Below are 26,472 nucleotides of genomic sequence, written 5' to 3' on the forward strand. Positions count from 1 at the left end.
TGTGCCTCATCTGCTTGCAGGGGAAACAGCCCCAAGACCCAGGAGTGCCCAGGCTGGTGGGGACGGAAGCAGGAAGGCGGTCAGTTCTCAGGACGGTTTGTTGCAGGAATTCTGGGGCACGGGATCAAGAGTGGATGTGACACGCTGCCCTTGTGGCCCTCGGGTCTGGGAAAAGCTTGGCAAGTTGTCCCTGGACAAGGGCTGCAGCAGGACCTAAAAGGGCCTCTGAAAAGTGACTCAGGCCGCCTTCCCCGGAGCGCTCACCCCACCACCGTGCGAAGGCACCTTCCTGTGACCCTCGGACACTGGATTTGTCTCCTCCCCGACCACTGCCCCCAGTCAGGGGCCGGCCATCGTCCACTACCTGCCACCCTCCACTTGTAGAGACCCCAGGGCCCAGATCCGCCCGCCCACCCCCAAACACCCGGCCGGCCGGCGCTGCGCCTCCTACATTCCACGTGAGCTCCTGGAGCCCCTGCCCCACCGGCCCGCTGACTTTCTCCCTTAGCAGCATGTCCAGCCGCCTCTGTGGCCCTGGCCACGCTCTGCTTTCTCTAGTGTTTGGAAGGAGCCACAGATGAGCGTGAAAATCATCAAGGCAAGGAGGCCTTTTCGAGCAGCCAGCCCGCCCCTCCCCCCACCCCCAGGGGGTCCTGCAGCGCCCGCACCCGCGCACCCTGCCGGCCCGAAGAGCCTTCCCTGGTTCCCCACAGCACGCTGCACAGGGCCACCTGGTCCTCCTGCCGACTCTAGGGGAGGAGGGGCTCCACAACAGGCTCCCACAGTTGTGACCGGCAGGGAACCCGTTTACCCCGTTTACCCGCAGCCTCCAAACTAAAGGAAGGCGGAGCCGAGCCCAGAACACAGGCTGGGAGAGGGCCCTCCGAGGGCGGGGGCCGGGCTGGCACTCACGCAGCCCACGGAGACCACAGGGGAGGGTTGCAGACGAGGCTGGCTGGCACCCGCACCGGACAGAGCACACGGGCCCCCGGGAGTCTAGAGGCCAAGCAGCTGTCCAGCCTCCAGCATGGCCCAGCACCCCCCGAGGGACCTGCCACGCCTGGAACCACTGACTCTGCCCAGTCCAGTAGGCACTCATCGCACGGGGACCTTGGCTCTGACTGTGGCGGCTTCAAACCTCTCTCTCTCTTCCCCCTATGCTGGCTGGGAGTTCAGAGCCTTCAGAGGCTGGTGACGGAGCCATGGGAAGCTGGGGGGCTGGGTGCCCCCCAGGCAGGCACCAGGAGGTGTCACCCACCATCAGCATCCCCAGCAGACACTGAGGGGGCAGAGCAGCAGGCCACATGGGTCCGGCTCACGGCCACAGCGCCCCGACCACTTCTGTGGGGTCGGTCCCACCACCGGCTTCCAGGGCGCCCCCCGCCCTGCCCCCCCCCCCCCCGCCCTGGCCTGCGGCTTCCACTCCCAGGGCCTGGTGTTAAACGAACGATCAGACCCACCCCAGACACACACGCAGAAATTCGCAGCACACGATGCTGCAGGCCTGGGGACACACCGTCGCACGTTGACGCTGGCCAGACAAGCACCCGTGAACGTCTGGCTGCCAAACACAGAATTACCAAGGGGACGTCTGCGCTAAGCTGAAGTGGGAAAGAAATGACAGAAAAGCCACCGAAGAGGGTCCCACTTTTTAAGCTGTGTATGTGTGTCGACTCCTAAAATCACATTAAAACCTAAAGTGGCTACTTTCTGTGGCTGATTTTTGTTTCTATTTAAAAATAGTTTTTTTATTTTTCCAATATTCCACAATGAATACCATCCCGTATTAACACAGAAAAGAAACATGTTACTAAGCCTTAAGACTTCAGGAAAACTCACCACGCCCTGTCCTCAGAGGCAGCCCCTCAACGAGGCTGGAGCCCTAGACAGCCTGGGCTGGGGGTAGGACCAGAGGCAGGACAGGGGAACAGGATAAGGGGGCAGGATTCAGGACAGGACCAGGGGCAGGATGGGGTCAAGGAGAACTGGGGACTGGACAGAGGGGCTCAGGACCAGGGATGGGACAGTGGGGGCAGGACAGGGTCGGGGCAGGACCGGGGGGTGGGGTGTGGTGCGACAGGAGGGCAGAACAGGGGGTGGGATACGGGGTCAGGACTGGGGGCAGGACCAGGGGCAGCATAAGCAACGTTCTGCAGCTCCGAGGCTCGAGGGCTTGTTAGAACGCCTCCCTTAACTTGGGGGTCGGCGTGAGAGACAGAAGGACTCTGCCGATCGCATGCGGCAAGCACCTCCACAGCAGGGCCCCCAGCTCAGGCCCACACCGACCCCACGGCCAGTCCTGGGGCACCTCACTGTGCAGAAGCAGCTGCCCGAGACAGAGCGGGGGGAAGAGGGGGACGAGGACCACGGCAGGACAGGGGGAGGAGCAGAGGGCGGAGAAGGGTCGGAGGTGAGAGGAACCCAGCCCTCACCCTCCTGAGGGCACAGCGGCGTGCCCGGGCCGGCCGGGAGGGGCTGGGAAGAACAGGCCACCCGCCCCCGGCAGCACGGACGCAGACGACCGCCCGGGACGGAAGTGTTACGTGAGCACACGCGGACAAAGAAAGGACGAGTTACCTGGATGAGGTCTGGAAAACGGCCCGTCTTTAGCTTGTGTGACTCCAAAACATAAGAAAACCAAAATACTGGCCACAATACCTCTGCAAATAAAGAACAGACAGCCCCTCAGTGCGCGTCTCCCAGGCGGGAGTGACTCTGGGGGGCGGGGGCGGGCAGCAGGGAGGGCTGTCGCCGTGGCCTCCGGAGCCCGCGTGCCGCCCAGAAGGGCCCCTCCGGAGAAGGGCCTCAGAGGTGGGCTGGGCCTGACATAGGCTGCGCCGTGGCACCCCACCACACTTCGTGCTTCCCACCTAGAGAACCCCTACAAGGTGTGCGCGGCCAGCCAGGCCCCAGAGGGGCCTCCCGGAAAGCCGCTTCCTGCCCCACAGGGCCGGGACCCAGCCGTTGTAGCCCACGGGAGCACCGGGTGCACGTCCGGTCACCAGGGTTGCAGACACACACGCAGCGGTGCTCACGGCCGCCCTGCCCAGCATAGGGGCTGGGGCTGCTGCGCGGCCTGCTCTCCCCACAGCCGGCCCTTTCTCGGCAAAGACACACACGCCTGCTGCTTCCAGGTGGGCTGTTGGGCTCCGACGCAAGCACGTCATGAGACCTCACAGGAGGCCAAAGGGGTCAGCCTGAAACACGTCGTCTCCCTCTGCCCGCGAAGGGCACTCGGAGCCTAGGGCAGGCACAGGCGAAGCCGGGCCCCACAGGAAACCCTGGCACGCCTGCCTGTCCCCACACCAGGGCCAAGGGCGGGGTGGAGGACCAAGATGAGGTCTGATCATGCCGGCTGTGGGCCGCCGTGGCTGCGTTGCCTTCGCCCAGGGGACCCTGAGTCTCTTGACCAGTCTCCTGGTCAGTCCTGGCTCCCGTGGCTGCTGGCCTTTGGACTGTAGGAGGCGCAGAGGGACAGAAGGACACCGGCCACTCCGTGTCCCCATCACAGGAGCCCATACAGAGGGCCCATAGGCACGCACCTGCCCGAAGACGCACACCGGTCTGTCTGGGGGTCGGGGGAGGTAAGGTCCACACGGGCTGCAGGAGGAGCACAAAGACCCCCGCTCAGCCGCCCTCCCAGGGCGACCCCCTCCAGGCCCCGGAGAGGCCCCTCCCAGCGTGATCCAGAGACGGCTCTGCAGCCATGGGTGACCCGCAGAGGGCTCACCGCAAGGACAGACTGAGGGAGCCGAAATGTTAGGGCACCTGTGACCCAGCGGTGCCAGGCGGCGCCTCCCACACCGGGTCCGCCCCCCGAGCCAGACCCCGCGTGGGCGCTATAGGCGACCTTCAGGGCTACTGAGCAGGCGCGTCCATCAGGCGCACCGTGTACAGAATGCCTCCGTCTCCACACGCAGCCCCGTCAGCACCTTCCAACAGTACGGATGTCGGTCCCAGTTAACCAGTCCGTGCTGGTGCGTTCACCGCAGTCTGTGGGTTTTCAGGTTTCCTGTTTGTCTGAAGCCCCTTCCTGGGGCACGCAGTGGGGCTCAGTGGGTTGAGTGGCTGCCTTCGGGCTGGGTTATGATCCCAGGGTCCTGGGATCGAGTCCCACATCAGGCTCCTTGCTTTGGGGGGAGCCTGCTTCTCTCTCTGCCTGCTGCTCCCCGTCTGTGCTCTATCTGACAAATAAATAAAACAAACTCATAAAAATAAATAAAGCCCCTTTTCTGCCCCAGGATCCCACCGGGACGGCCATGACATTCCGTCGTCATGTCTCTTCAGCACTTCTGGGTGGTAACGGCGCCTCAGACTTTCGTTTTGGAAGAGCTGGACAGTTCTGAAGAGGACTGGTCAGGTGTTCTGTCGGGTGTCCCCATCAGAGCTGTCCGCTGCTCCCCGTGACTCGACTGGGGTTACAGGTTTTGGGAGTGAGATCATCTCATACTAGCAAGCTCTGTCGTCCCCTGGCTCGGGTGCCGTCAGCCGCCCTCCCTGCTCTGCCCTTGGGAGGGTCCCTCGGCACGACCGGCACGCAAGGGCTGCGGGGCCGAGCCCCCATTCCTTGGCGAGGAGCTCCTAATTCAGCTGGAGGCCATCTGCGGGGTGACTTGGCTCTTCTCCCTCACTTGACCGTTTGTACCAGCGGACCTGTGGGTGTCTATTTCATACCTTGAATTACGCTGTGATGCGACTTTATAAACTCTGTTGCTCCAATTGTTCCCACTTTGGCCGCTGTGAGGACTTTTAGTTTTTCTCCTGTATCAGAGCTTTGACATAACCCCATCCTTATGGGACTCGGTTTGTTCTGAGCTCTTCCTGGCTGGCGCTGGACGACCCTCCAGACTAGCTTGGCGTTCCCTTCCCCAGGCCTGGAATCTGCCTCTCGTCCAGGAGCCCTGGTTCCCTCGCTGGAGGACGGTCTGGGGAACCAAGTTCCGGGGGCCGGAGTGCTCGACGCCCCGTAGCTTCTGGGCCCCTTGGTGGACAGATGGAGACGCGTGTGCTGACCGTGAAACGTGCTTGGATTGAACCGTGTCCCTGTGTGACCCTCAGGGTCCACCTTAAGCCAGTGCCTCCAGCTCCCAGCCGTCATCTCCTGGGCCGTTCTCCCTCCGATTCCCTGTCGCCCCTACGCCACAGGGACATCCCAAGTCCCCAGCCTCCACCGGCCGCTAACTCGGTCCCTCACCCCAGAGGGTGCGTGCGGCAGCGGCACAGCTGGTCAGACCCCTGCGGGAAGCACCTGCGTCCCCGAGAGCACAGGGCTCGTGTGTTCATGCTTTGCCTGGAGCCATGCAGACTCCAGCCCCGTAGCTGGGGTGGCCTCACGCAGGTGTGATACCGCAGAGCCTTGCACCGTCCGCCGTGCTCCCTGGGGTCCCCGACGTCCTGGCTTCCTTCCTTTTCTCTAATTTGCATCCATTAGGTTTGCTCTCCGTGTTGCCCAATGCAAAGGGTCCCAAAGCTACCATTACTGCACAGAGACCTGAAACACCCGTTCAACTCCATGCTCCGTCCACGGACCCCCACTGCCCTAGACACCACTGACCTCACCACCACATGGCAGCACCTTTGCCAAAATGTCACCATGGAACATCACACAGTACGTGGGCTTTCCATACGGCTCCTTTCACTTTGTAGGACGCACCTGAGTTTCACCCTCCGTCTTTGTAGTGTTAAAAAGGAGACGGCAGGCCCAAAACCAAGTCACCTGGGCTGAGCCCCACCAGTCAGCAAACCAGAGACCTGACACCCGCCTGAAGTGTGTCTTTACCCCAGGAATGCGACCTGCAGTCGGCACGGAGTCAGCTGGCTGGCGCTAGGCGGCGGTCAGCCCCGAAGACGCCTTCCGCCCCCTTCTCTGCTCATTTCCTGCAGCGCCATTCTGTCTTTACCACGCTTCCTCTCCTGCGGCTTGGTGGAGCTCCTTGTCTTGCTGGACGGGACGCCATCCGGCCTCGAGCCGCTCAGTGAAGCCGACTGGACCTTCACACTCAGTCGGCTTCACAGCGCACCTCTTTTTGCTGCTCAATAATATCTTATGGTCCGGACGTACCTGCTTTTGTTCATCCGTTCACCTACGCACAGGCACGCTGGATGCTTCCAAGTTTGGGCAGTCAGGAATAAGTCTCCGGCCACACCATGTGCAGGTGTTGCTGTGGACACGAGTTTTTGTTTCATCAGGTTAGTACCTGGGACTCCAGTGACTGGACCTCGTGGTAAGAATAAATTTAGTTCTACAAGGGACGGTCAAACTTCTGGTGTCGCACCGAAAAAGTCACCACCGAACCCCAGGTCGGTCACCAGATTTTCTACTGTTTTCTTCTGAGAAGTTTTATGGTTTCTTATTTTACATTTAGGTCGATAATCTATTTTCAATGATGGTGAACAGTGTAACGTCTGTATGTAGCCTCCTTTTGTGCATATAAACAGTCGGCTGTCCCAGCTCCGTTGGCTGGAAAGACTTTCTCCTCCGCCCCCCACGAGGTGACCGTACTTGCGTGGGTCTGGCCCCCCGACGGCTCTGCCACCAACGCGGGCCCAGCAGGGTCATCTGGCCAGCTCTGCTCCTCGTCAGCGTACGAGTACGTGGTATTTCCGGCGCACCACAAACACGCAAAATATGTTCCTGTTCTACAGGTGACAGCTTACTTGTGCGTCAGTACGTGTACGCTCACACGTGTGCGTAAACATCCCCAATGTCACACGTGGTTAAGTCGATCAAGGAACCGTGGCCCATCCACACAGTGGACACTCCCCAGCAGCGAACCTGACCGACCACTGACAGGCACCGTGCCACATGGAAGAAACCAGCCATGCCACGCAGGCTGGGCGACTTGTGTGCACGAACCTACGGGGCAGACGGCGGGTGTGGAGGGCTGTATCTGCACAGACACACGCACCTGCGGAAACCCGCTGAGCCGCTCGCTCGAGACACGTGTTGGGTCAGTACTGGTCGATCGAGCTGACTTTGGAAGAAAAAAACCTACTGCCCCCAAATAACAGTTTGTTAGATCCATTAAAAGAACAGTGACCCACAAGCTGAAATGGAGAACTTAAGGAAAACAAGCCGGCTCTCTGCGCTTTGAATAATGTAGACAGAGACTTTTTTTTTAAACAATAAACATAGCTTTTGGAAGCACTTTCTTTACATGAAACCTAACTCACGTCAAAGGCTCTGACGTGACAGGAAGGGGCCAGCCCAGGGGGCTGCCGGGGGAACCACCCACACACCCATGAAAACTGCCCTGGAAGCAGCAGAGCCACAGATGTGCGAGGATCGGGTGGGAGCATCACCAGGGCAAGGGAGGCTTCCAGGGACCAGCCAGGGTAGGTTCCAGGCCACCTGCAGAAGTATGGGGCCGGGAAGGAGGTTCTCTGTCACTAAACAAGGCCAAGAGGGACAGGGACTGTGCCCTCAGCAGATTTCCAGTGCCCCGAGCAGACAAGTGTCCACTTCCCAACCCCCTTGAGGTGTCCCCTTCAGTGAAATGGCACAGGGGCTGTTGGGGTGAGGACCCCCCCCCCCCGCCATGGGCGGCAGCAGCTCAGGACAGGGAGCAGGCGTGAGTGGCAGAGGTGGGACGTGCCCACATGGGTCCATGGCTGCTGCCCAGACACGGCCCACAAGGCCCCTTAACCCCGGGGTCCAGGCTGGCGGGGCTTCCCGGCAGGCATCTGGTGAGGAAGCACCGACGCCCCACCCTTGGAGGGCCCTCCCAGAACGCCCCACGTGGGCCCACTGTTGCCAGGGGCGCACTCCAACCTGTGGCAATGCCTGTCTGGAGCTGCTCATCGCTGGCGTAATGTCACAGCACAGGGGACTCCTCAGATGGGACCACAGCTTGCCTGCTGGTCCCCCCTGCGCACGTGTGCCCTGCAGATACCAGTGCTGGCAACCGATTCAGAGAGGGCCACAGCCTACTGGAAACACCCACTGAGCCAACTCGGCCTTACTGTCTCCTGCACCCCTGGGCTCGGGGCCCCCTGGCCAGGAACCCCCACAGTGAGAGCAGCCTCAGGCCACGAAGGGGCCAAGCTCCCTCTCCTACTTCTCGACTCCCTTGCCCACGCCCGCAGCACCGACTGGCGCCCCCCAGTCAGCGGGGCACCGAACGACGGGCAGTGCCTGTGCTCAGAGCTTGGGAGAAAGAGGAAGTCCTCGCACGGCTGCCCGGCCGATGGCGTGGGAGAGGCAGGAGGACCTCCTGCGGTCCGGACCGTGCAACCGGCAGCCAGGGCACCTTGCGCTGACGACAAGCGCAGACAGACGAGCACAGAGCAGCAGAGGCCCCGCCGTGCTGGGTGCAGCCCAGGGGACTGGATGCGGGCTCTGAAGCGCGTGCGCGCGGGCCACCAGGCACCCTGCTGACAGGGACACCTCACGTCCTAGCAGGCGAGACACCCAGGGAGCGTGGGCCAGGATTCACGCCACACTCTCAGACGGACGTGAGCACCTGCACTGCACACGCCCCCACCACCTGACCAGCGATCTCACGGCACTGCGCTCTGCCTCTGCTCCTCCCCGCTGGGCCCGTCCCACCAGAGCAAGCGGCTCAGAGGAGCGCGGGGGGCTTCACGGCCTGAGGACTCCGTCCAGTGCAGAAACCCCACAGCAGTCAGCTCGAACGCCGGCTCATGTCCCTCATGCACTTCTGAGAGGTGCCACAGAGCCCAGGAGATTCCGGCAAAGAAGATTCCGGCAAAGAACACAGTCCACCAGCTCGTCTGTGTCTGGGAATAACAGTGAGAGGGCAGCCTGCCCACTTCCTGACCTCAGGATGACACCGTCCGAAAAAACCCGTCTGCATCAACAAAGCTCAAGAACGGGGCGGGCTGAAGGGAGACAGCCTCCCCGGGCCATCAGCACCATCTGGGTCCCCCCAGACACCCAAACTCACAGGCTCCGTGACATTGTGATTTATATGAAGAAATACATATTTCTCCATCCTGGTTTCTGGCACACAACCCCTAAAACCCTTGGCATTTCTGAAGGGATAAAGGTGTCTCTTGTTATGTTAATGAGGTGGCTTCAGGACTCTCATCTACAGAGGAGGGCTGGTTGCCAGGAGAGCCAACCAAGGGATCAGAGGGCTGGTTCCAGCCCACCCTGTGACCTCTGGGGTTGGCAGCGGGGCTGAAGACCGGGTTCCATCGCCAAAGGCCAATGAGTTAGCCAGTCCGTGGCTGAGTAATGAAGCCTCCATAAAGCCCCAAGGACAAGGTTTTGAGAACTTCGGGATGGGGAACACGTGGAGACCCGGGGAGAGGGGTTTGCCCGGCAGGACCACGCACGTTTCCCCAGACCTCACCCTGGGCATGTCTGTCGGGCTGTTCCTGACTTGGATCCTTTTGTAATCCGCTGGGGATCTAGTAAGTGAAATGTTTCCCTGAGTTCTGTGAGCTGCTCTGACGAATGACTAGAACCCAGAAGTCACAGGAACCTCGGATTTACAGCCACTTGGTCAGAAGCCCAGGTGACAGCCCTGACTTGTGCCTGGCCTGGAAGTGGGGAAAGAGGACAGTCTTGCAGGACCGAGCTGAACCGCAGGACACGCAGGAGGTGTCCAGAGCGTCGCTTCGGGGGTGTGTAGGGAAACCGTCCCTCCCGTCAGAACCGGAGAGCTTTCTGGGCTCCTTCCCTTGTGCTGCCCCAACACACTCTGGCCGGTTGCTCGTGCGAATCCCGCCCAGGCTGCAGGGCGCCCTCGAGGGTCCTGGACACGGGGAAACGGGGCTGAAAAGCCACACAGCTTTTCAGAGAGGCGCTTGGGGCACACACAGCGGTGGGGGGCCGGGAGCCCAGCCAGCCTCTGCGTGGAGACCGGCCCCGAGCCACGGCCCGGCCGGTAGAGCAGGTGCCCGTGCCCAACCACGCCAGGGGCCTGCTTACCTCTTGGTGTTGTAGGCCGTGTCCTGAGGGGTCTCCTCCAGCAGAGTCACGTAGCCGAGCGCGCAGGTGAGGATGAAGAGCACCGACAGGGTGTGGGCCCGCCTGGAACGCAAGTGCACGGAGCGTGGGTCAGACACGGGGCGAGGCCCCCACGCCCACCCTCGGAAACCCCGACCGACGTCACTAGCGCCGCTCCCCGCGGGTCTGTGTTGGCTCCGTCAGCCCCGCCGTCGAGTGGGAAGGGCCCCACACGGCTGGGAGAGCAAACGGCCCAGCGGGGTGCTCGAGGCTGCGGGCTCGGAGGCAGGAGGTGCGTCTCCTGCAGCTGTCCGTGGCTCAGGGACCGGGCAGCAGGGAAACAGGGCGGTTTTCACGGAGCCAGAGAGACGGGCCTCAGGATTCATGAAATTACCACATCCGAGAGATTCCGAGGGACAGCCCACGAGACAGAGCTGTGACCAAGGGACACCAGCACCCAAGTGAGGAGGTGAGTGTCCCCAGCAGTACCATTTACTCAGAAGCCCTGGCAGGGGGCGCCCGGGGGGCTCAGCTGGTGAAGCCTCTGCCTTCAACTAGGGTCATGATCTCCGGGTCTTGGGACAGAGCTCGCATCGCTCCGTATCGCGTGGCGTCAGGCTCTCTGCTCAGGAGGGAGCCTGGGTGCCCCTCTCCCACTGCCTCTGTGCTCTCTCTCACTCTCTCTCACATAAATAAAATCTTAAAAAAGAAAAAAAAACATAAAGACCACGATGATCTGGCAGAGACACAGGCTTGGCCCCTTCCGGCCACCCCCACTCTGGAAGGAGGAGGCGGGGCTCTCTGGCAGCCGGGGGTGCAGCTCCCCTGGGAGCAGGGTCCACGAGCAGTCAGGTCCCCGGGCTGCCGGGTGAGTAGCTCGCACCGAGACGATCCTGCACGCGTCATGGCATGGGGGCGCTTCCAACCCAGGACGAGTCTGCATCCAGCAGGAACGCCCTTCAGCAAGGGGCTGAGTGAGCACTCACCCGAGTCCTCAGACAGAGCGCAGCCGGCCCACCGGGAAGGAGCAGACAGCAACAGAAACGGGAAAGGTCTGGTGAAACAGACCGTCCTGCTCACCACTTCTTCCAAACGTGTCTACCTCCTGAAAGCAGCCCCCGTAACACCGTGAGCGGGACCCGCAGCCGAAGGCGAGGGGCTGAATGGGTCCGCATGACCCGATGCGGCAGGGACCGCGGAAGCCCAGGAGGACACACTGGAGACCTAATCAACACCAGCACGTCCATCTGCGGAGGCAGACACACGACCAGCCACGTGCGGGAGAGGGGCAGGGGAGCAGGAACAGGGACAGGGAATAAAACAGCAGACCTGACACTTCACTACCTAAACACAGATGACCTAAAACCACCACGGAACACGGGAGGCTGTCCCACGCGTGGCACCATGCGGCTGTGGGGGGGGGGTCTCAGACCTTACGCGCCACGTGACCCTGCTGATATGGTGCTCTCCCAAGACCAGGCCAGAGGCCGAGCTGAGGCTGCACTCCGCACCCGGCCGGCGGCAGCAGCCACAGACACCTGCAGAGAAGCCCACAGATCTGCCAGGGAGGTGGCCCTGTGAAGCCAGAGTTACTGCAGGAACTTACAAAACAGTAAATACAGATCTCTAAATTGTTATGCACTGACCATTTCTGGGACAAAGTCAGGATCTGGGAAGTATGCTGGGAGAGCCACGAGCAGATCCCACACACTCTAAGCAGGCGCGACCCAGACACCGGCCGGGAGGAAGAACCCTCCGGGGCCCAGTTCCCAACCGCAGCAGTTCCAAGAAACAATGGGTTTCTCCGACCGGTGCATATTTCTTTCTTTCTTTCTTTTTTATTTTTAAAGATTTTATTTAGGGGCACCTGGGTGGCTCAGTGGGTTAAAGCCTCTGCCTTTGGTTCAGGTTCTGATCTCAGGGTCCTGGGATCGAGCCCCACACAGGGCTCTCTGCTCAGCGGGGAGCCTGCTTCCCTCTCCCTCTGCCTGACTCTCTGCCTAATCGATTGCTCTCTCTGTCCAATAAATAAATCTTTATTTATTTATTTATTTATTTTTGTCATTTAAAACAAAAGAAGTTTATTATCTTACAGTCCTGATTGTCAGAAGCCCAAAATAGTCTCATCAACTACCAAGGTGTCACTAGGCCTGATTTTTATTTATTTATTTATTTATTTTTCCCATAGAAACTTCAGGAAAGAATATGTTTTCTTGTCTTTTCCAGCTTCTACAAACCACCTTCATATCGTGGCCTCTTTACTACATTTCTTTTTTTTTTTTTTAAATTTTTTTTTTTTTTTTTTTATTTGACAGAGAGAAATCACAAGTAGATGGAGAGGCAGGCAGAGAGAGAGAGAGAGGGAAGCAGGCTCCCTGCTGAGCAGAGAGCCCGATGTGGGACTCGATCCCAGGACCCTGAGATCATGACTTGAGCCGAAGGCAGCGGCTTAACCCACTGAGCCACCCAGGCGCCCCTCTTTACTACATTTCTAAAGCCAGCAATATCATATGTTTCTGGCCTTTTTTTTTTCATAGCTGAAATTTTATTATAATTTTTTATTTTTTATAAACATATATTTTTATCCCCAGGGGTACAGGTCTGTGAATCACCAGGTTTACATACTTCACAGCACTCACCAAAGCACATACCCTCCCCAATGTCCATAAAATAAATCTTTAAAATAAAGATTGCTGGGTGACCTGCCACCCCTCCTGGTGCTGGCACCACATACAAGAGGCACCCCGTGGGTGTTCTGCCAGGACTGCCTCTCTGGGCACAGAAGCTAAAATTAAAATGTGAAAGCCTTTTGTTCCAGTCTTTTCTTTTTTTTTTAAATGGAGGCTCCATGTGGAGTCCAACACAGGGCTTGAACTCACGACCCTGAGATTAAGACTTGAGCTGAAATCAAGAGTTAGACACTTAAGTGACTAGGCCACCCAGGCGCCCCTGTCCTGGGTCTTAAAACCAGGTTTCTTTCATAACACTTTGCACAAGCAGTCATCTTCCTGTAGTTTCTTTGGGCTAAAACACATGCCCTGATGGCCCGGGGCAACTCTGGTCATACAGCTTTCCATCCTCCACAAGGATTATCTGAAAAATAAAAACAACTATTTGTCCCTTGGGATCAATGGCCACACTATCATTCAGGCAGTCAACCCTGGCCCTGCAGAGCAGAATTAGGAATCAGCAGGACCTCCTCTGTCCCCTCCGAGGCAAGAGGGAGGCAGACGGTCAAGAAACTGGGGGACGAGAACAGGGCACCACAGTCTCGGAGCAGAACAGACTACAGAACTGCTAAAATCAACTGCTACTAGAAAGCAAAATCTTTATTATTAAATATAAAATCCATCTTTAAAAAGCTCCCCTCTTCGGGGCGCCTGGGTGGCTCGGTGGGTTAAAGCCTCTGCCTTCGGCTCAGGTCATGATCCCAGGGTCCTGGGATCGAGCTCCGCATCGGGCTCTCTGCTTGGTGGGGGAGCCTGCTTCCTCCTCTCTGTCTGTCTGCCTCTCTGCCTACTTGTGATTTCTGTCTGTCAAATAAATAAATAAAATCTTTAAAAAGAAAAAAAAGCTCCCCTCTTCTGTACAGCAAAGGAAATCATTGACAAAATGGAAAGGCAACCTAGCAAAAGGGAGAAAATAGTTGCAAATCATGTATCTGATAAGGAGCTCATATCCAAAATACATGAGGAACTCACCAAACTCAACAGCAAAAAACCAATCCAATTAAGAAATGGGCAGAAGACATGAACAGACACTTTTCCAAAGAAGACACCCAGATGGCCCAGAGACAGGAAAAGATGCTCAACCTCACTCAGCATCAGGAAAAAATGAACTGAAACCTTGATGAGATGCTACGTGACACCTGTCAGAACGGCTGAAACAAGCAAGTCGGGAAACGCCAGGTGTCAGCGAGGACGCGGAAGAAGGGGAGCCTCGTCCCTGTGCGTGGGACGTGAGCTGGGGCAGCCGCGCGGGAACACAGCGGGGAGGGTCCTCAGAAATTAAATGAAATTACTGTAAGACCCAGGAATTCCACTACTGGGTATCGGGAGGAAACAAAAGCACCAAGTTGAAAAGATGTCTGTACCCTATGTTACTGCGGCATTATTTACAGCAGCCAAGATACGGAAGCAGCCCAAGTGTCCGTCGGCCGATGAACGGATAAAGCAAACATGTGTTTATGCAACGGAATGTCACTCAGCCACAAACAGAAGAAACCCTGACCTGCGCTACACAGGCGGCACCCGAGGACATTGTGTTGGGTGAGGTAAGAAAGAAAGCACTGTGTCATCTCTCTTACCTGCGGGATCTAAACACAAAACCCAAACTCACACAGGTGCCCAGGGGGCCCTGCTGGCTGGGCGTCTGACTCTGGATTTCGGCTCCGGTCAGTCATGGGGTGGTGCGACTGGGCCTCGAGGCAGGCCCCACGCCGGGCACGACACCTGCTCAAGATTCTCTCTCCCTCTGCCCCCGACCCACCAGCTTGCACACGCGCACGCGCGCTCTCAAAACAAAACAGGAAAGCCAAAATCACAGAGACAGGCTGATAGTTATAGGTGGGGAAATAATAAAGTTGCCTTCTTGATAAAAAATTTTTTTGCTAAATCACTTTATAAATATACCGTATTGACCAACACTGATGTTAACAGGTACCGTATTCGTAGTTCTCTGAGCACTGGCAACACATTATTACGGCACCTCGATGAAGAAACATTATCAGCCCAGTCCTTCTGTTCTTAAATATTTTTAAAGATTTTATTACAGAGAGGGAGAGAGAGTGTGTGTGAGCACAAGCAGGGAGAGCAGCAGGCAAAGGGAGAAGCAGGCTCCCCACTGAGCAAGGAGCCCAACGTGGGGCTTGATCCCAGGACCCTGGGATCACAACCTGAGCAGGATGGTTAACCCCCCGAGCCCCCCAGGTGCCCCAGCCCAGTTCTTTGCAGGCAGAAACGCAGGTGCAGATTACCTGCTGTCACGGAGACCCGGTAGTGTCCGTGCGGCCAGACCTCTACCCCCGACAGAGCGCTTTCAACAGGCAACTTGTGGCAACAAAGGGAAGTCCCAGGGCAGCGGCCAGAGGGGACAGAACTCCGTTAATTCTAATGGTCAGACCCCTGCTCAATCCACGGTCTGTGCTTTCCTTTGAGTTCTAGTGTAAAGCGTACGTTCGCCACTGTGACTCTTCTTGGGAGGCGGTGGGACAGTGGGAAAGCACGGGCTTGACTACCAGGCTTGCAGTCTTGAGAGACTCTTGCCTTTTCAGTTTAATTCCCCCATCTTCGAAATGAGAACAGAAACGCTGGCTTGCAAGTTTGGTGTACAAAATGAAAATGTTACCCTGTAAGTCTGGGAAGAACCAAAGCAAGCGACCCCGTGCCTCGCACACAGCACCATCTCCACCGATGGGATGGAGGGGCCACTCCGGAGGGCACCCAGCGCTCTACAGAGCAGACCTCCCTGCCCCTCCCAGATGCCTCCTTTGGTGCAGTGGGTAATAGGTAACTCAGGGGAGGTTTGGGTCCTGGGATCCAGGCAGAGGACAAGAGTGGCCCTAAGTCCTGTGACTCTCCAGTCACTCAGTATGCTGAGGGTGAGGACAGCTGGCTCCCTGCCACTGTGAGCGGCAAATACCCAGGCGCCAGTCCCTAGAGCTGACCACAGTCATCATGCCAAGCCGGCAGAGGCCAAACCCAGGAGAGGAACAGGAAGGTGTGGCCAGCACACGGACAGCACAAGGAAGCCTCGGCGAGGAAAGGCCAAGGCCAGAGGGCTGGCCCCAGGCATGCAAGACCTATCTGCGGTCATGGCGGTGACCCTCCTGGCCTGCTGACCAACATGACCGAAAAGGCATCAGCTGCAGAGCCAAGCCTCCCAGATGTGGGCAAAGCTGGCAACCTCCACCCCACCAGGACTGAGAAAGGCATCTCGGAACGTGGGCATTCACATCACCGCCACATGCTCTTGCAGCTACCCTACGACCCACTGCAGACAGCAGGGTCCTGGGGTCACTAAGAGTGCTTGCCCAAGGCCCGGTGGCTAAGACGCACGCACTCCCAGAACGTAGCAACCATCTCCCCGCTCCTGCCTTAGGAGCTGGTTAGGATGTGCGCTAACCCAGTAGCAACACCCAACTTCCGGCTCCAGGTGGCAAGCCCGGGGGCACCTCTTCAGGACAACAAGTCTCCAGGTGTCTCCTAAACCATCTTCAGAAAACGAGTCAGCCCGTCTTTGTGCTGTTCCCCTAAGTGTGTGTCCTCCACGGCGCCCAGAGGCCCCATGCTGGAGACCACCACCGGGAGGGAAAGCACTGACCTTCCCACTGAAGACCCAGCTGTCCCTACGCCCCATCCCTTGGGCTTGGTTTCTGGGAGCCCAGCTTCAGGCTCCACGGCACAGGCGAGCCCTGAACCCTAATTACATACTCGGTGGCTAACAAGTGGTAACAGAGACACCCAGAGTCCTCCACGGCCCAGTGCAACCACCAGCATGGGGCATATTTTGTGTAAAGAAGGTTTTGAATCATACAAAAGTTCCTTTGACCAATTCTGGAACAGAAAATCATTTCCACAAAAACATACTCTTAATCTTTACATGAATTTTTTATAACATTATTATTCATTATTAAAATTCTCTAAAACACAAAATGCAAGTTTTTAAACCCTAACACAGCAAGCCACTGGGAGGGGGTTCAGAAGGTAGCAAGTGGCTTAGCTCTCTGCAGGTAGGAATGAGTAGCCTCACCAAGCAGGCACCTGGTTTGCTGCCTCGAGGAAATGTGAAGCTCCTTTCCCTACCCAGGTGAGGGGAGGCCTGGGGTGCCCCGAGGACCTGCACAGACCCAGACCCCAGGGCACAGCACATGGCACACCTGTGGTGGGGAGGCATCCGTCTTCCGCCGGAAGACCTGCCGGGCAGGCACCTGACCGGCCAGCCCTGTCCCCTGCCCTCCTGGAAAGCCTTCGTGGTCCCCAGCAGCCCTCCCCGCAGGTAAGCTCAGCTACAGCAGGCGACTGTGTGTCCAACTGACCAAGACCCCTGTGGGCAGGACTTGAGGGGGTGGGTGCCAGTCTGTGCTTCTAAAGCAGTCAGCACGCGTCTTCCACGGCGCGGCTGAGGGACTGCTCCCTGAGGTGGCTTCCTCGGGCGCTGCGTCAGCATCCCTGCGGCCGGGACACTCTGCCTTCCGAAGCCCCGGGGTCAGGCCAGAATCTCAGCTCCTTGCTCAGTTCTCTGCTGAAACCCACAGAACAGTACCTGACACCCAGTTGCCCCCCCAATATGTCAATCAATCGGAAACGGGAAGCAAGCACGGCCAGTGCCTTTCAGGACAGTGCCTGCCCTCCACCGTCGGAAGGGCACGTGCTGGTGGAGAGGCCTGACCGGCATGCGGCTGGCCCAGCAGGGTCCATGAGTGCTCTGGGCACTCAGGGGCCACAAGTCCCTTGACGGGGCATGCTGCCCCTCTCTCCCTCCCACTGGCTCCATGGCCACCCGAAAGCATGATGTCCCCAAGGCAGAGCTGGTCGCCATCCTGGTGCAGCAGCTGCTGGCACCCACAGGGAAGGCCCTAATTTCATCCAGATGCAGGGCTGCTCCCCCATGAACACCCCCTTCCCGCATGTCTCTTGACTCTGATAAAAGCCAGGACATCCGCTCAGCCCCAGGGGCATGTCCTGCACGGTTTCCAGCCTGGAGCAGCGCCTTCCCCTCAAACAGTCTCTCCCCTGCCCAGGTCTTCTGCAACGATCCCACAGCTGGTGCTTCCAGGTGGCATCCCCTTTGCGGCTGTGGTCACACCTACTGTGCCTGTCGCCCCAGGGCCGACCCCAGGTCTAACATGCTGGCACTCTGCTGTGTAGCTGCACAGGAGCTGAGCATGCAGGGCGGCAACAGCGGCGCCAGCGCTCAGCAAGCCTGCCTTCTAGGACACGGGGCTCATCTCTCCGGCCAAGGAGGAAAGAAAGGCTCCAACAGGTGAAGGGCTACCCCAAGGTCAGAGCCCTCTGACCCGACTCGGCATAAAGCAAGAGCGCCACGTCTTCCAAAAGAGGCTCCGGAAGGGCGGGCGCTGCTCGCGGGGGCCCCTCCGTCCGTCCCCGACGCCCATGCAGGCAGCCGGGGGGGACAGCCTGACCCTGAGCCGTGGCCTGGACTGAGCCGCGCGGGGGTCGAAGGGCTGGTTCCGCAAGCCGCAACCGACAAGAGACCGAAGCCGTGGGTGACCAACACCCGCCCAGGTCCCGGCACGTGGGCAGGTGCCCGTGCTGGCGACGGTCACTGCTCCGCCTGGGCGAGCGGAGACCAGGTCACCCAGGCGAGCAGCAGGCGCCAGAGAGAGGCGCTCCGACGGCGGGTGGCCCGGGAGCGGGGGCGAGGGCCCGACCCGCGCGCTGCAGCAGCGGCGGGGGCCGGCCGCGGCGGGGCTGCGCGGGGGGCCGTCCCGGGGCCTCGGGGGCGGCCGTCGCCCCCAGCCCCAGGCGCCCGCGCGACCCCGGCGGCCCGTCCGCCGAGCCCCGCCGCTCACCAGAAGAAGGTGTTGGTGCCGTCGTCGTAGACCTCGGACTCCGTGCTGCGGCGGCCCGCGCCCCGCCCGCTCGCTCCGCCCGCGGCCGCCCCGTCCGGCGGCTCCTCCAGCGCGGCCTTGCCCGCGGGCACTGGGGACCCCGGCCGCGGGCCCCCGGCGCCTCTGCGCTCGCCCCTCCGCATGGCGCCCGCCAGGCCGCTCCGCCCCGCCCCGCGCCTTGACCCCACGCACTGCGGGTCACCGCGAGGGCGCGCGGCGCGCGGCGCGGGGAGCGCCGGGAAGGGGTCGCGGCGCGGCCCCGGCGGGGTCTCGGGAGAGCCCGGGCGAGCGGCGGCGAGGAAAGGGTGGGCTGTGCATTGTGGGACTTGTAGTCCGCGCGCCCGGGCCGCGGGCCACGCCGTGCATTGTGGGACTTGTAGTCCGCGCGCCTGGGCCGCGGGGCACGCTGGGCCTCGTAGTCGCCGCGGCCGCGGGTGGGGAGCGGTGCTTGCTGGGAAGGACGCCGCGCGGTTGCTAGGAAGCCGGGGCCGGCCGTCCCCGGGGCCGCGGGCGGGGCTGCCCCAGACGCTCCTGCCCCCGCGGGCCGGGCCCCAGCCCCTCCACCCTCCCGCCGCCGGGCGGCCCCGGAGCGTCCTCCCGTCGCGAGCCCGCACCCCGACCCTCTGGGGCTCCGCCCCACCGCCCACCCGCGTGCGCGTCCGCGCGGCCCGGGGTCCGGGCTGCGGGGTCCGCCGGGGCGGGCAGGTGTCTCCCGGGGCTTCGCGGGCAGAGCGGCGTGGACGCCCGGACTTGGGTAACTCAGATTGTGCGCGTCCCCGCCTAGCCTCGAGCCCCTGGAAGACCGGGGCCGGCTCCTCCGAGGGCTCAGCGCGGAGTGACCCCGGGGCCCAGCACGGCCGGTCCCGGACACGCGCGGGAGGGGTGCGCGCGCGGCCTCAGGGGACAGGGCCGCGCGGTGGACAGCAGCCGCCGTCGTGACAGCCAGAGGGGGAGCCCCGACCGAGCCCCTCCTGGTGCGTGGGGACCGCAGACGGGGTCTAGCCAAGCCGTGGCGAGTCCCTCCGCCTCGGGGGACGGCAGTGTGACACCCGCTGTGACACGGGGAGCCCTGGAAACGGGGTGTCGGCGGAAGAAGCCCGTCACCAAGGTCACGCGCGACCCGTTGACACGAAGGGAGCAGAACAGGCAAACCCACAGGGACGAAGATGGCCCCGCGGGCTGGGCCGCGTGGGAGGCGGCGGCTGCAGGCTGCTGGGTTTCTTCTCCGGGCCGTGAAAACCCTTTAAAGTGGACTGTGCTGAGGGTCGCACGCACTGGACGGTGCCCTCCGGATGGGCCAACTGTGCGGCTGTTGCTAATGGATGTGTGTGTGTGTGTTGTCGGTACTAAAATAAAACTGCCGGTTATTTTGCAAGCAAAATGGGCTTATTCTGGAATAAAATTGCGACCTAGGACAAGCCAGCCGCGAGAAAACCAAAGCGAAATCCTGGGAACAGAGGGCAGGGCAGCTTATTTATACAGGAAGGGGAAGAGTTGTGGGAGGGGGTGTTAGAAGCGCAAAGCCCAGCCTGGGAGCTGGAAGTATAATAGCTTCTCCTTGGCTGTGAAAGGGGAAATCTTACTTCCTCTGCTGGGGTTGTAAATCCACTTGCTGGCCTTGGCGGTGACCACTGCTGCTGGGCACTGGCCTCCTGACTCCATTCTACAAGAGAGCTTCCTTTTACTAATTTTCACATTTCCCTCTTCGGATCGGGATCATTCTTTGAAAGCATCCTGATCAAGAGTCAGGTTTTCCGTACTTAGTGCTTTGGGGGCCAGGAAGGACCTTTTCTGGTTGTCATGTTCCATGTTGGAGAGAAAGTGCACAGCGTGGGAAAGCACGTAAGGACACATTGCAGTAACTAGGAAGGTCAGGAGGGAGAGCTCCAAGGCACTTCCCATCTCTAGTCCAGATTTACCAGGATTTTAAGCATTGGAGATCATGTATTGAGTACATCATTTTCACAAAAGTTTGAGAGGCAACAAAATTCAAAACTTGAAACAAACACATGAAACAGAAGCAACACCGCAATTCCGAGTTGCGAGACGGCGCTAAACTAGGACCCTCGGTCTGAAAGCAACCAACTTGTATTTCTCGGCCCTTATTCTGACTTACAGAGAAGGCTCTCTCCACAAGACAATGCTGGAGTCACACAGGGCTCTCGAAAGCCCCCATCTGCAGCCATGAAAGCAGAGTAGTGAAGACATCAAGAGGACACGGAAAGAATTAATCGGGTGTGTTTGGGGATGTACAATGCAGGTATGAACGTGACGCAACAGCTGATGAACTTTTTGCAAAAATAGCAAAACTTCAAAGATGTGTTAAAACAGCATTGTTATGTCAAAAGAACTATTTGGAAACAAATGTTACCCAATAAGACAGACTGTAAGGTTGCAAATTCAGAGGCCGTGAATTTGGAAAGGAATCCAGAGCCAGACACACATTCAGATGAAAGAAACAGTTGTGAATTCTGAAACTTCTAACCATTCAGGAAAAAGCAGCTAAAAAATTTAATCTGTTACAAGATCATGATGGAGCTGTTTCCAAAAAGTCATGATCTAAAAAGGTTTTCTCTTTCTCAGTGGTTTGGGAAATGCAGACAAGGACATTGTCTTTCCATGAGAGAGAAGCAGCAACAGTGAGAAAGGGCCCACAGGCCTATCTGGACACCTTGGGAAAGTGTCTGGCCAGAGATTGTCCACTGCCATTCCAGGAAATCTTTTTATTTTTGTTTTAAGATTTTATTTGTTTGAAAGAGAGCACACCAGCAGGGAGGGGCGGAGGGGCAAGAGAGGGACAAGCCGACTCCGTCCTGAGCAGAGAGCCCAACATGGGGCTCGATCCCCGGACCCCGATCGTGACCTGAGCCAAAGGTAGATGCCTCACTGACTGAGCCCTCCAGGAAACCCTGACTTTCAGGTCACGAGATGGCATGCCGGGGCAGTCAGGGATCGCGGCTTGCTTCAGATGCGTGCTGTGGCTCTGAGAGTCTTGTCCCTGGGATTTGGCGGCACAGGGTTGGCTCAAGGTTCCTGATAAGGGCCTTTCCAGAGAGGTTGAAGAGAATCTTTCCGGGTGTCTTTTCCCGTGAACAAGGTCTCCAATTTGCAAGATATGATACTTAAGGTCGTCGTCTCGGGGGCACACAGTGAAAAGATGGCTGTTTGTAATGGGAGCAGTTGGGCCTCTGCGGCACTGAGCCTTGTCTCCTCTTCCCCGCTGGGGGTCGGAGGCAGGGGCCAAGGGCACTGGGACGTCCTGTGACGGCCTTGAAGGGCAAGAGTGTGTGAGTTCTCAAGGGAGGGGATTTGAGGTTCAGTTGGACCAATGGCAGCTCTTCTGCCGAGGCGCCGGGGGGCCTCTGCAGGTTGTGCCACCTGAGTCTTAACAGTGGCGCTGGTGGGTTTGAGAAGCTCTGAGAACGGAGGGTGATCCACCCTGTGCGAGCGCCGGAAAACCGTAGGAACAGCGCACAGCTGCCGGAGAACCTGACCTGTAAAAAGGACTCCCGGGCCACGGGGAGTTGGGAAGGGTTCCCAAGTAGGGATAATCTTTTCTAGCAGAATCGTAGCCACCAAAGTAGCATGGCCTGTCTGCCAGAGAAAACGTGCGTCCAGAGAGAGAACAAGCAAACTGTGACTAAAACATACCGATCTCCACGGGATGGGGAAGCTCCAAGCTCCATTTGTGTGAGTGGGAATTCTGTGCATTGCACGTCAGACAGGCAGGACTGGCACGCTGGCAATGTTTGCGGCCTTATTACTATTTTTCCACCAATGTTGGTTCTCCAGAGCTAGCATTTCGCCAGTAGGTTAAATGCTTGTATAGTGGTAAGTAGTGGGAATTTTGGAATTTCTGGTACAGTCGGATTATTATTGGGTCCCAACCAGAGTTTGAACAAAGAAACAATTATTAGATTTCCCATCTGATTTTTCCTACTCTGGGATCAGTGGGTGGGCATTTGTTGTTGGCCCATTTTTCCACATATCATGGAGAATATTCCCTTGGACTCTAGGTTTGGCTATTGGTCTCTTTGGGAGCGATGTTTTGTTTTGGTTTGGTTTTTGTGGACCTATCAGTGGGGTGGTTTCCTTCAGCCTCCAGGGTGTTGAGTCTGGAGTGCCTGGGAATATTAAAAGTAACCAGAGCCACTGGCAAAAGTATGCCATTTAATTAATTCTGCACACAGGGGCCATTTTAAATTTTAGCCTCGCCGGAGGCAAGGACGGTTCATTGTTTCCATCCTGTTCCAGATCATGAGCTACCCGCCCAGTGATGTGCTGCCATAGGTTTGACCATCTGTGGTTTTGCCGTTGGCTAGGGTACCAGCTGGCATAAGGGGCTGGGCTGACGTAGCCAGAGTACAGGTGCCGCTCGAAGAGTTCATATGGGAGCTGCCATGGCACATCTGACACGACGCTTACCAGCGCCGTCTGTTAGACAAGAACCACCAGCAAACCAAGACAAAGCAGCATAAGAGGAATTTCCTATAAATTCCCAGAAGGAGTCGACATGTAAGGGCTTTCGTCTGGGTCCAAGGGAAGTCCTTGTTTTGGGATGGAATGTCGTGACAATCTGACCTGCGGGTTTTTCTCTGGCGACCACGATCTCCCTTTCAGGCCAAAAGTTTTAACAGGTGGATGCTGTTTCCTGTGAAGAGATCTGAGAAGGGGAGCGGAGAATGCGATCATCTATGAACTGCAACAAAACGGAGGCTGAAGGAAACTTTCTACTGTCTGGGCCAGCTTCCAGGTTTGTGAAAAGTAAGAAGGGCTCAGAGGCCTGGGGCATGATGGCCCGGATGCACTGCTGTTCTTCCCCAGTGAGCGCAGAAGGGCGCTGGCTATGCTTATCCACCAGAATACCAAAAGATGCACCGCCTGGGTCACTTACGGTGAAAAACTTTCTTTCAGCGCAAATGACTGTGTGTACAACGTGAGGGTCGGGAACAGCGCGGTGGAGGGACAAGGCTAGTGGCTGCTCGGAGCTCCCAGACGAACATCCGTCCTCAGTGGCGGGATTGTCCCACAGGTAAAGTAAGGGTGTTACGGGCCCTGAGCCTCACGATCCTCTGTGACGGGAGTGAAGGGCTTCCTTATGGATAGGATGCTCATGAGTTCTAAGGAGCAGTTTTGGGGAATCTACTTCAGTCTTCCTGGGAGGTGCACTGCAGGTTCTGCCAACATCAGCTGAAGATTTTGCCCATAAAGAAAAAGGCAGCTGATCGAATAGGGACAAACAGTCAGCGTCCCCAGAATCAACCATAACACCATCAGAGGCAGAGCATAAAAAATAGACCAAAGAATCATGTTCTCTATTTTGATTACAATTGTCAAATTCTAGAACTGTTTCCCTCTTTTGGGAGAAAAAAGATATTTTCCTAAGAAATGTCAGTCCAGTAAAGGAATAGAGGCAGAGGAACTAAGGTAAAAACCCTAGTATCCCTCAAAGGGCCTCGGCTGAAGGGAGTAGGCTCCGAGCCAAGAACCTCCTGAGGTTTGGTCTATCTCAGACCTTGAAGGCAGAGGCTGCTTTACAGCAGGGGGCTGGACCCGAGAGTATAGCTTCAGGTCAAGAAGGACAGAGAGAGATGCACTCCCAATCTGGAGAACGGTTTCTCAGCTGATGAAGGGGAAGGGTTGGAGCCCCAACAACAGGAATTAGGAGGACATTGGGAAAGGCTGGCTGGAATGCTCGGACCCTTTCCCAGTCCCCTGGCCCTCTGTAATAGCATCAAGGGCTGGGGGTCGGGGGCTGGTTGTTTAGGGACCGAATTTGCTGGAGGTGAAAATTGAGAGTGGTCGTGGTCTTTCTTTTAGGTGAGTCATCTAGGATGCCCACGAGCTGGTTTTCCAAGTTAACTAAGTCCAGAGTGGACAAGGTTTCCCATGAGATGATGGTTCGGCTCATTAGTAATTGAGTTAAAGGCTACCTGGGTGGATTTAGCATCGAGAGGAAGAATTTTCTTTGAGGACAACGTGGAGTCGCTCGTGATGGTCATGAACAGGTTCATTGGGCTTCTCTGAGCAAGCCTGAGTCTGTTCCAGTCAGCAGGCTCAGAAAAGGGTCCTGTAATTGCTCGATGTTGCTTGCAGCCCTCTCGGGAGCTCCCGGGTACGATCCCAAATCTGCCCCCCATTGGCGGAGGGCAGGGACAGACTGAGGAGGTGGCCACTCCAGGTTCATAGGTGTCCATTCTAGTCATCAAGGGAACTGACATACAGGGCTTGTCCTGGGCAGCAGCGGGACGGATCCCCACATCTGACTCCAAATCTTGAAAAGTTCATGAAGAGGCCGTAAGTGGGCTCAGCCCTGTCTACTCTGCACGTGTTCTCAACACCACACCACATCCCCTTCTCAAGGCTGCGTCCTTGGAGCAGCCTCTGCGGGGGGTGGGGCGGGGACACACAAAGGGAACCCAGGGTCCAAGGATGCGGGAACGGAGTGAGGAGCTTCCAAGTGCTGGGGTCCAGGTCACAGGTCAACTGGGGGTCACACCTCTTTGATGACCTTCCCCAACATCTGGAGATTTCCAGCGAGTGTTCTGGTACTTTGCCCAAACTCAGGCATCTGTTTCTCTAAATCCCTTTCATTGGGCTGGTTTTATCCAGCGTTTGGCCTGACCCTCTCCGGCAAGCATATGGACCCATCGACATAAATCTGAGAAATCAGATCAGTAAGTTTGAGCGACCGTGTTACGTTCTTCAGCAAATTCTGGGGGTCCTCAGTCACTTTAGGACACTCTTGTAATATGGCTCGGAATTCAGCCTTGGTCCAGGCAACACGAGCAACTTGGTGTTCACCTGGGCCCCAGCAGAGTGAACTTCAGAAGCGGCAGGTGTGGACAGGTTCAGGAGACGGAGGAGGCAGGTGGGGAGAGGTCTGGAGGTAAAGGGAGGCTCAGCAGAGGGTTAGAATGAGCGGTGGGTAGCAGGGAGGTGGGGACTGTGCCGAGGGAAGAGGAAAACGGCTCCAGAGGCGGGACCTGAGCGCACGACCTGCCGGAGACAAAGGAGACGGGGAGGCCGGGCTCAGAGGCGACGCTGACTTCTTTCAGTTGTTTGCCTCTTTGGAAAATGCTGTTTCTAAGTTAACGAACCAAAGTGGGGAGCAAACTTTGAACCCTGAAGTGTTTGGAAGCCTCAAGGTACCAACTAAAATAACATGGCTGTCCGACTCAGCTGTGAGAAGAGTGAATTTGGGGAGATGGCGCGTTCCCCATCACGGCCATCGAAGTTGTAAATTACTTTTGGTGGAGTCCATCCATTGAGTTAAGAATGCACGTGAGGAGGGACCACAGTTTTGAAACCTAGAGCAAGCTGGGGCCCCAGAAGTGTGGGAGTGTGGGGGCGGTGGTGCCCTCGAAGCGTTTGATCCCCGGGACCCCCTCTCCGAGAGGCTTTTCCCTAGAGGGAAGAGAAAACTTTCCAAACAGTACCGTTTGGGTAGGAGCAGCCTGGCTCTAGGAAGGCGTCAGACCCAAGGTCAAGCAAGGACTCCGAGAAAGGACAAGGCCGTCCAAAGGTCTCGGATAACGCCTGGAGAGCTCAAAACACAGCCCAGGAGAGAGCTCACCCTCGACCCCAGGCTCGGTGGGCGAGCTGCGAGCCCGACTGGCTCTGTGGGGCCTGGCACCTGTTCGCTCGCGGCCTCGGAACCGCCGGGGCAGCACCTGCATCCCACTTCTGACACCAAGTCATGTTTTCCTTAAAAGCAAAACTGCCTTCAGCAAAATGGACTGTTCGGGAACAGTAGAAAAATGCAGTTCGGGACAAGCGAGCTAGGACGCAACCACAGGCAGGTGCCCAGGACAGAGGCGAGAAACGCTCTTCTACAGGAGCGATGGGGGCGGGGTGCTCTGTGAACAAGAAGTCCGGGGAGGGACCCGGGAGCCGGAAGTGGGGCTTCTCGTCGGCGGGCTCTGCCCTCACGGTCTGGGCTCTGCCCTCGCTGGCTGGGCTCTGCCCTCGCTGGCTGGGCTCT

General features: G+C 58.0%; 1 protein-coding gene across 3 annotated transcripts in view; it reads right to left on the reverse strand.

Annotated features, from left to right (window-relative positions):
* PTDSS2 (phosphatidylserine synthase 2) overlaps nt 1–18,754 on the reverse strand; it is a 24,739-nt gene extending 5,985 nt beyond the window's left edge. Inside the window, exons 1-3 of one of the 3 annotated variants that reach the window (XM_045067127.1) lie at nt 18,450–18,754; nt 9,899–10,000; nt 2,578–2,660 (exon numbers count right to left, since the gene is read on the reverse strand). In XM_045067127.1, the coding sequence (XP_044923062.1) occupies nt 2,578–2,660; nt 9,899–10,000; nt 18,450–18,631 (367 nt within the window). In that variant the 5' untranslated portion in view covers nt 18,632–18,754. The remainder of the gene's footprint in view (nt 1–2,577; nt 2,661–9,898; nt 10,001–18,449) is intronic. The other 2 variants (XM_045067120.1, XM_045067134.1) reach the window with 2 other exon arrangements.
* Nucleotides 18,755–26,472: the final 7,718 nt, after the last annotated feature.

This window comes from Mustela putorius, unplaced genomic scaffold, assembly GCF_011764305.1.
Source record: "Mustela putorius furo isolate JIRA1106 unplaced genomic scaffold, ASM1176430v1.1 tig00000127_pilon_pilon_pilon, whole genome shotgun sequence".
In the NCBI taxonomy this organism is placed as follows: Eukaryota; Metazoa; Chordata; class Mammalia; order Carnivora; family Mustelidae; genus Mustela; species Mustela putorius.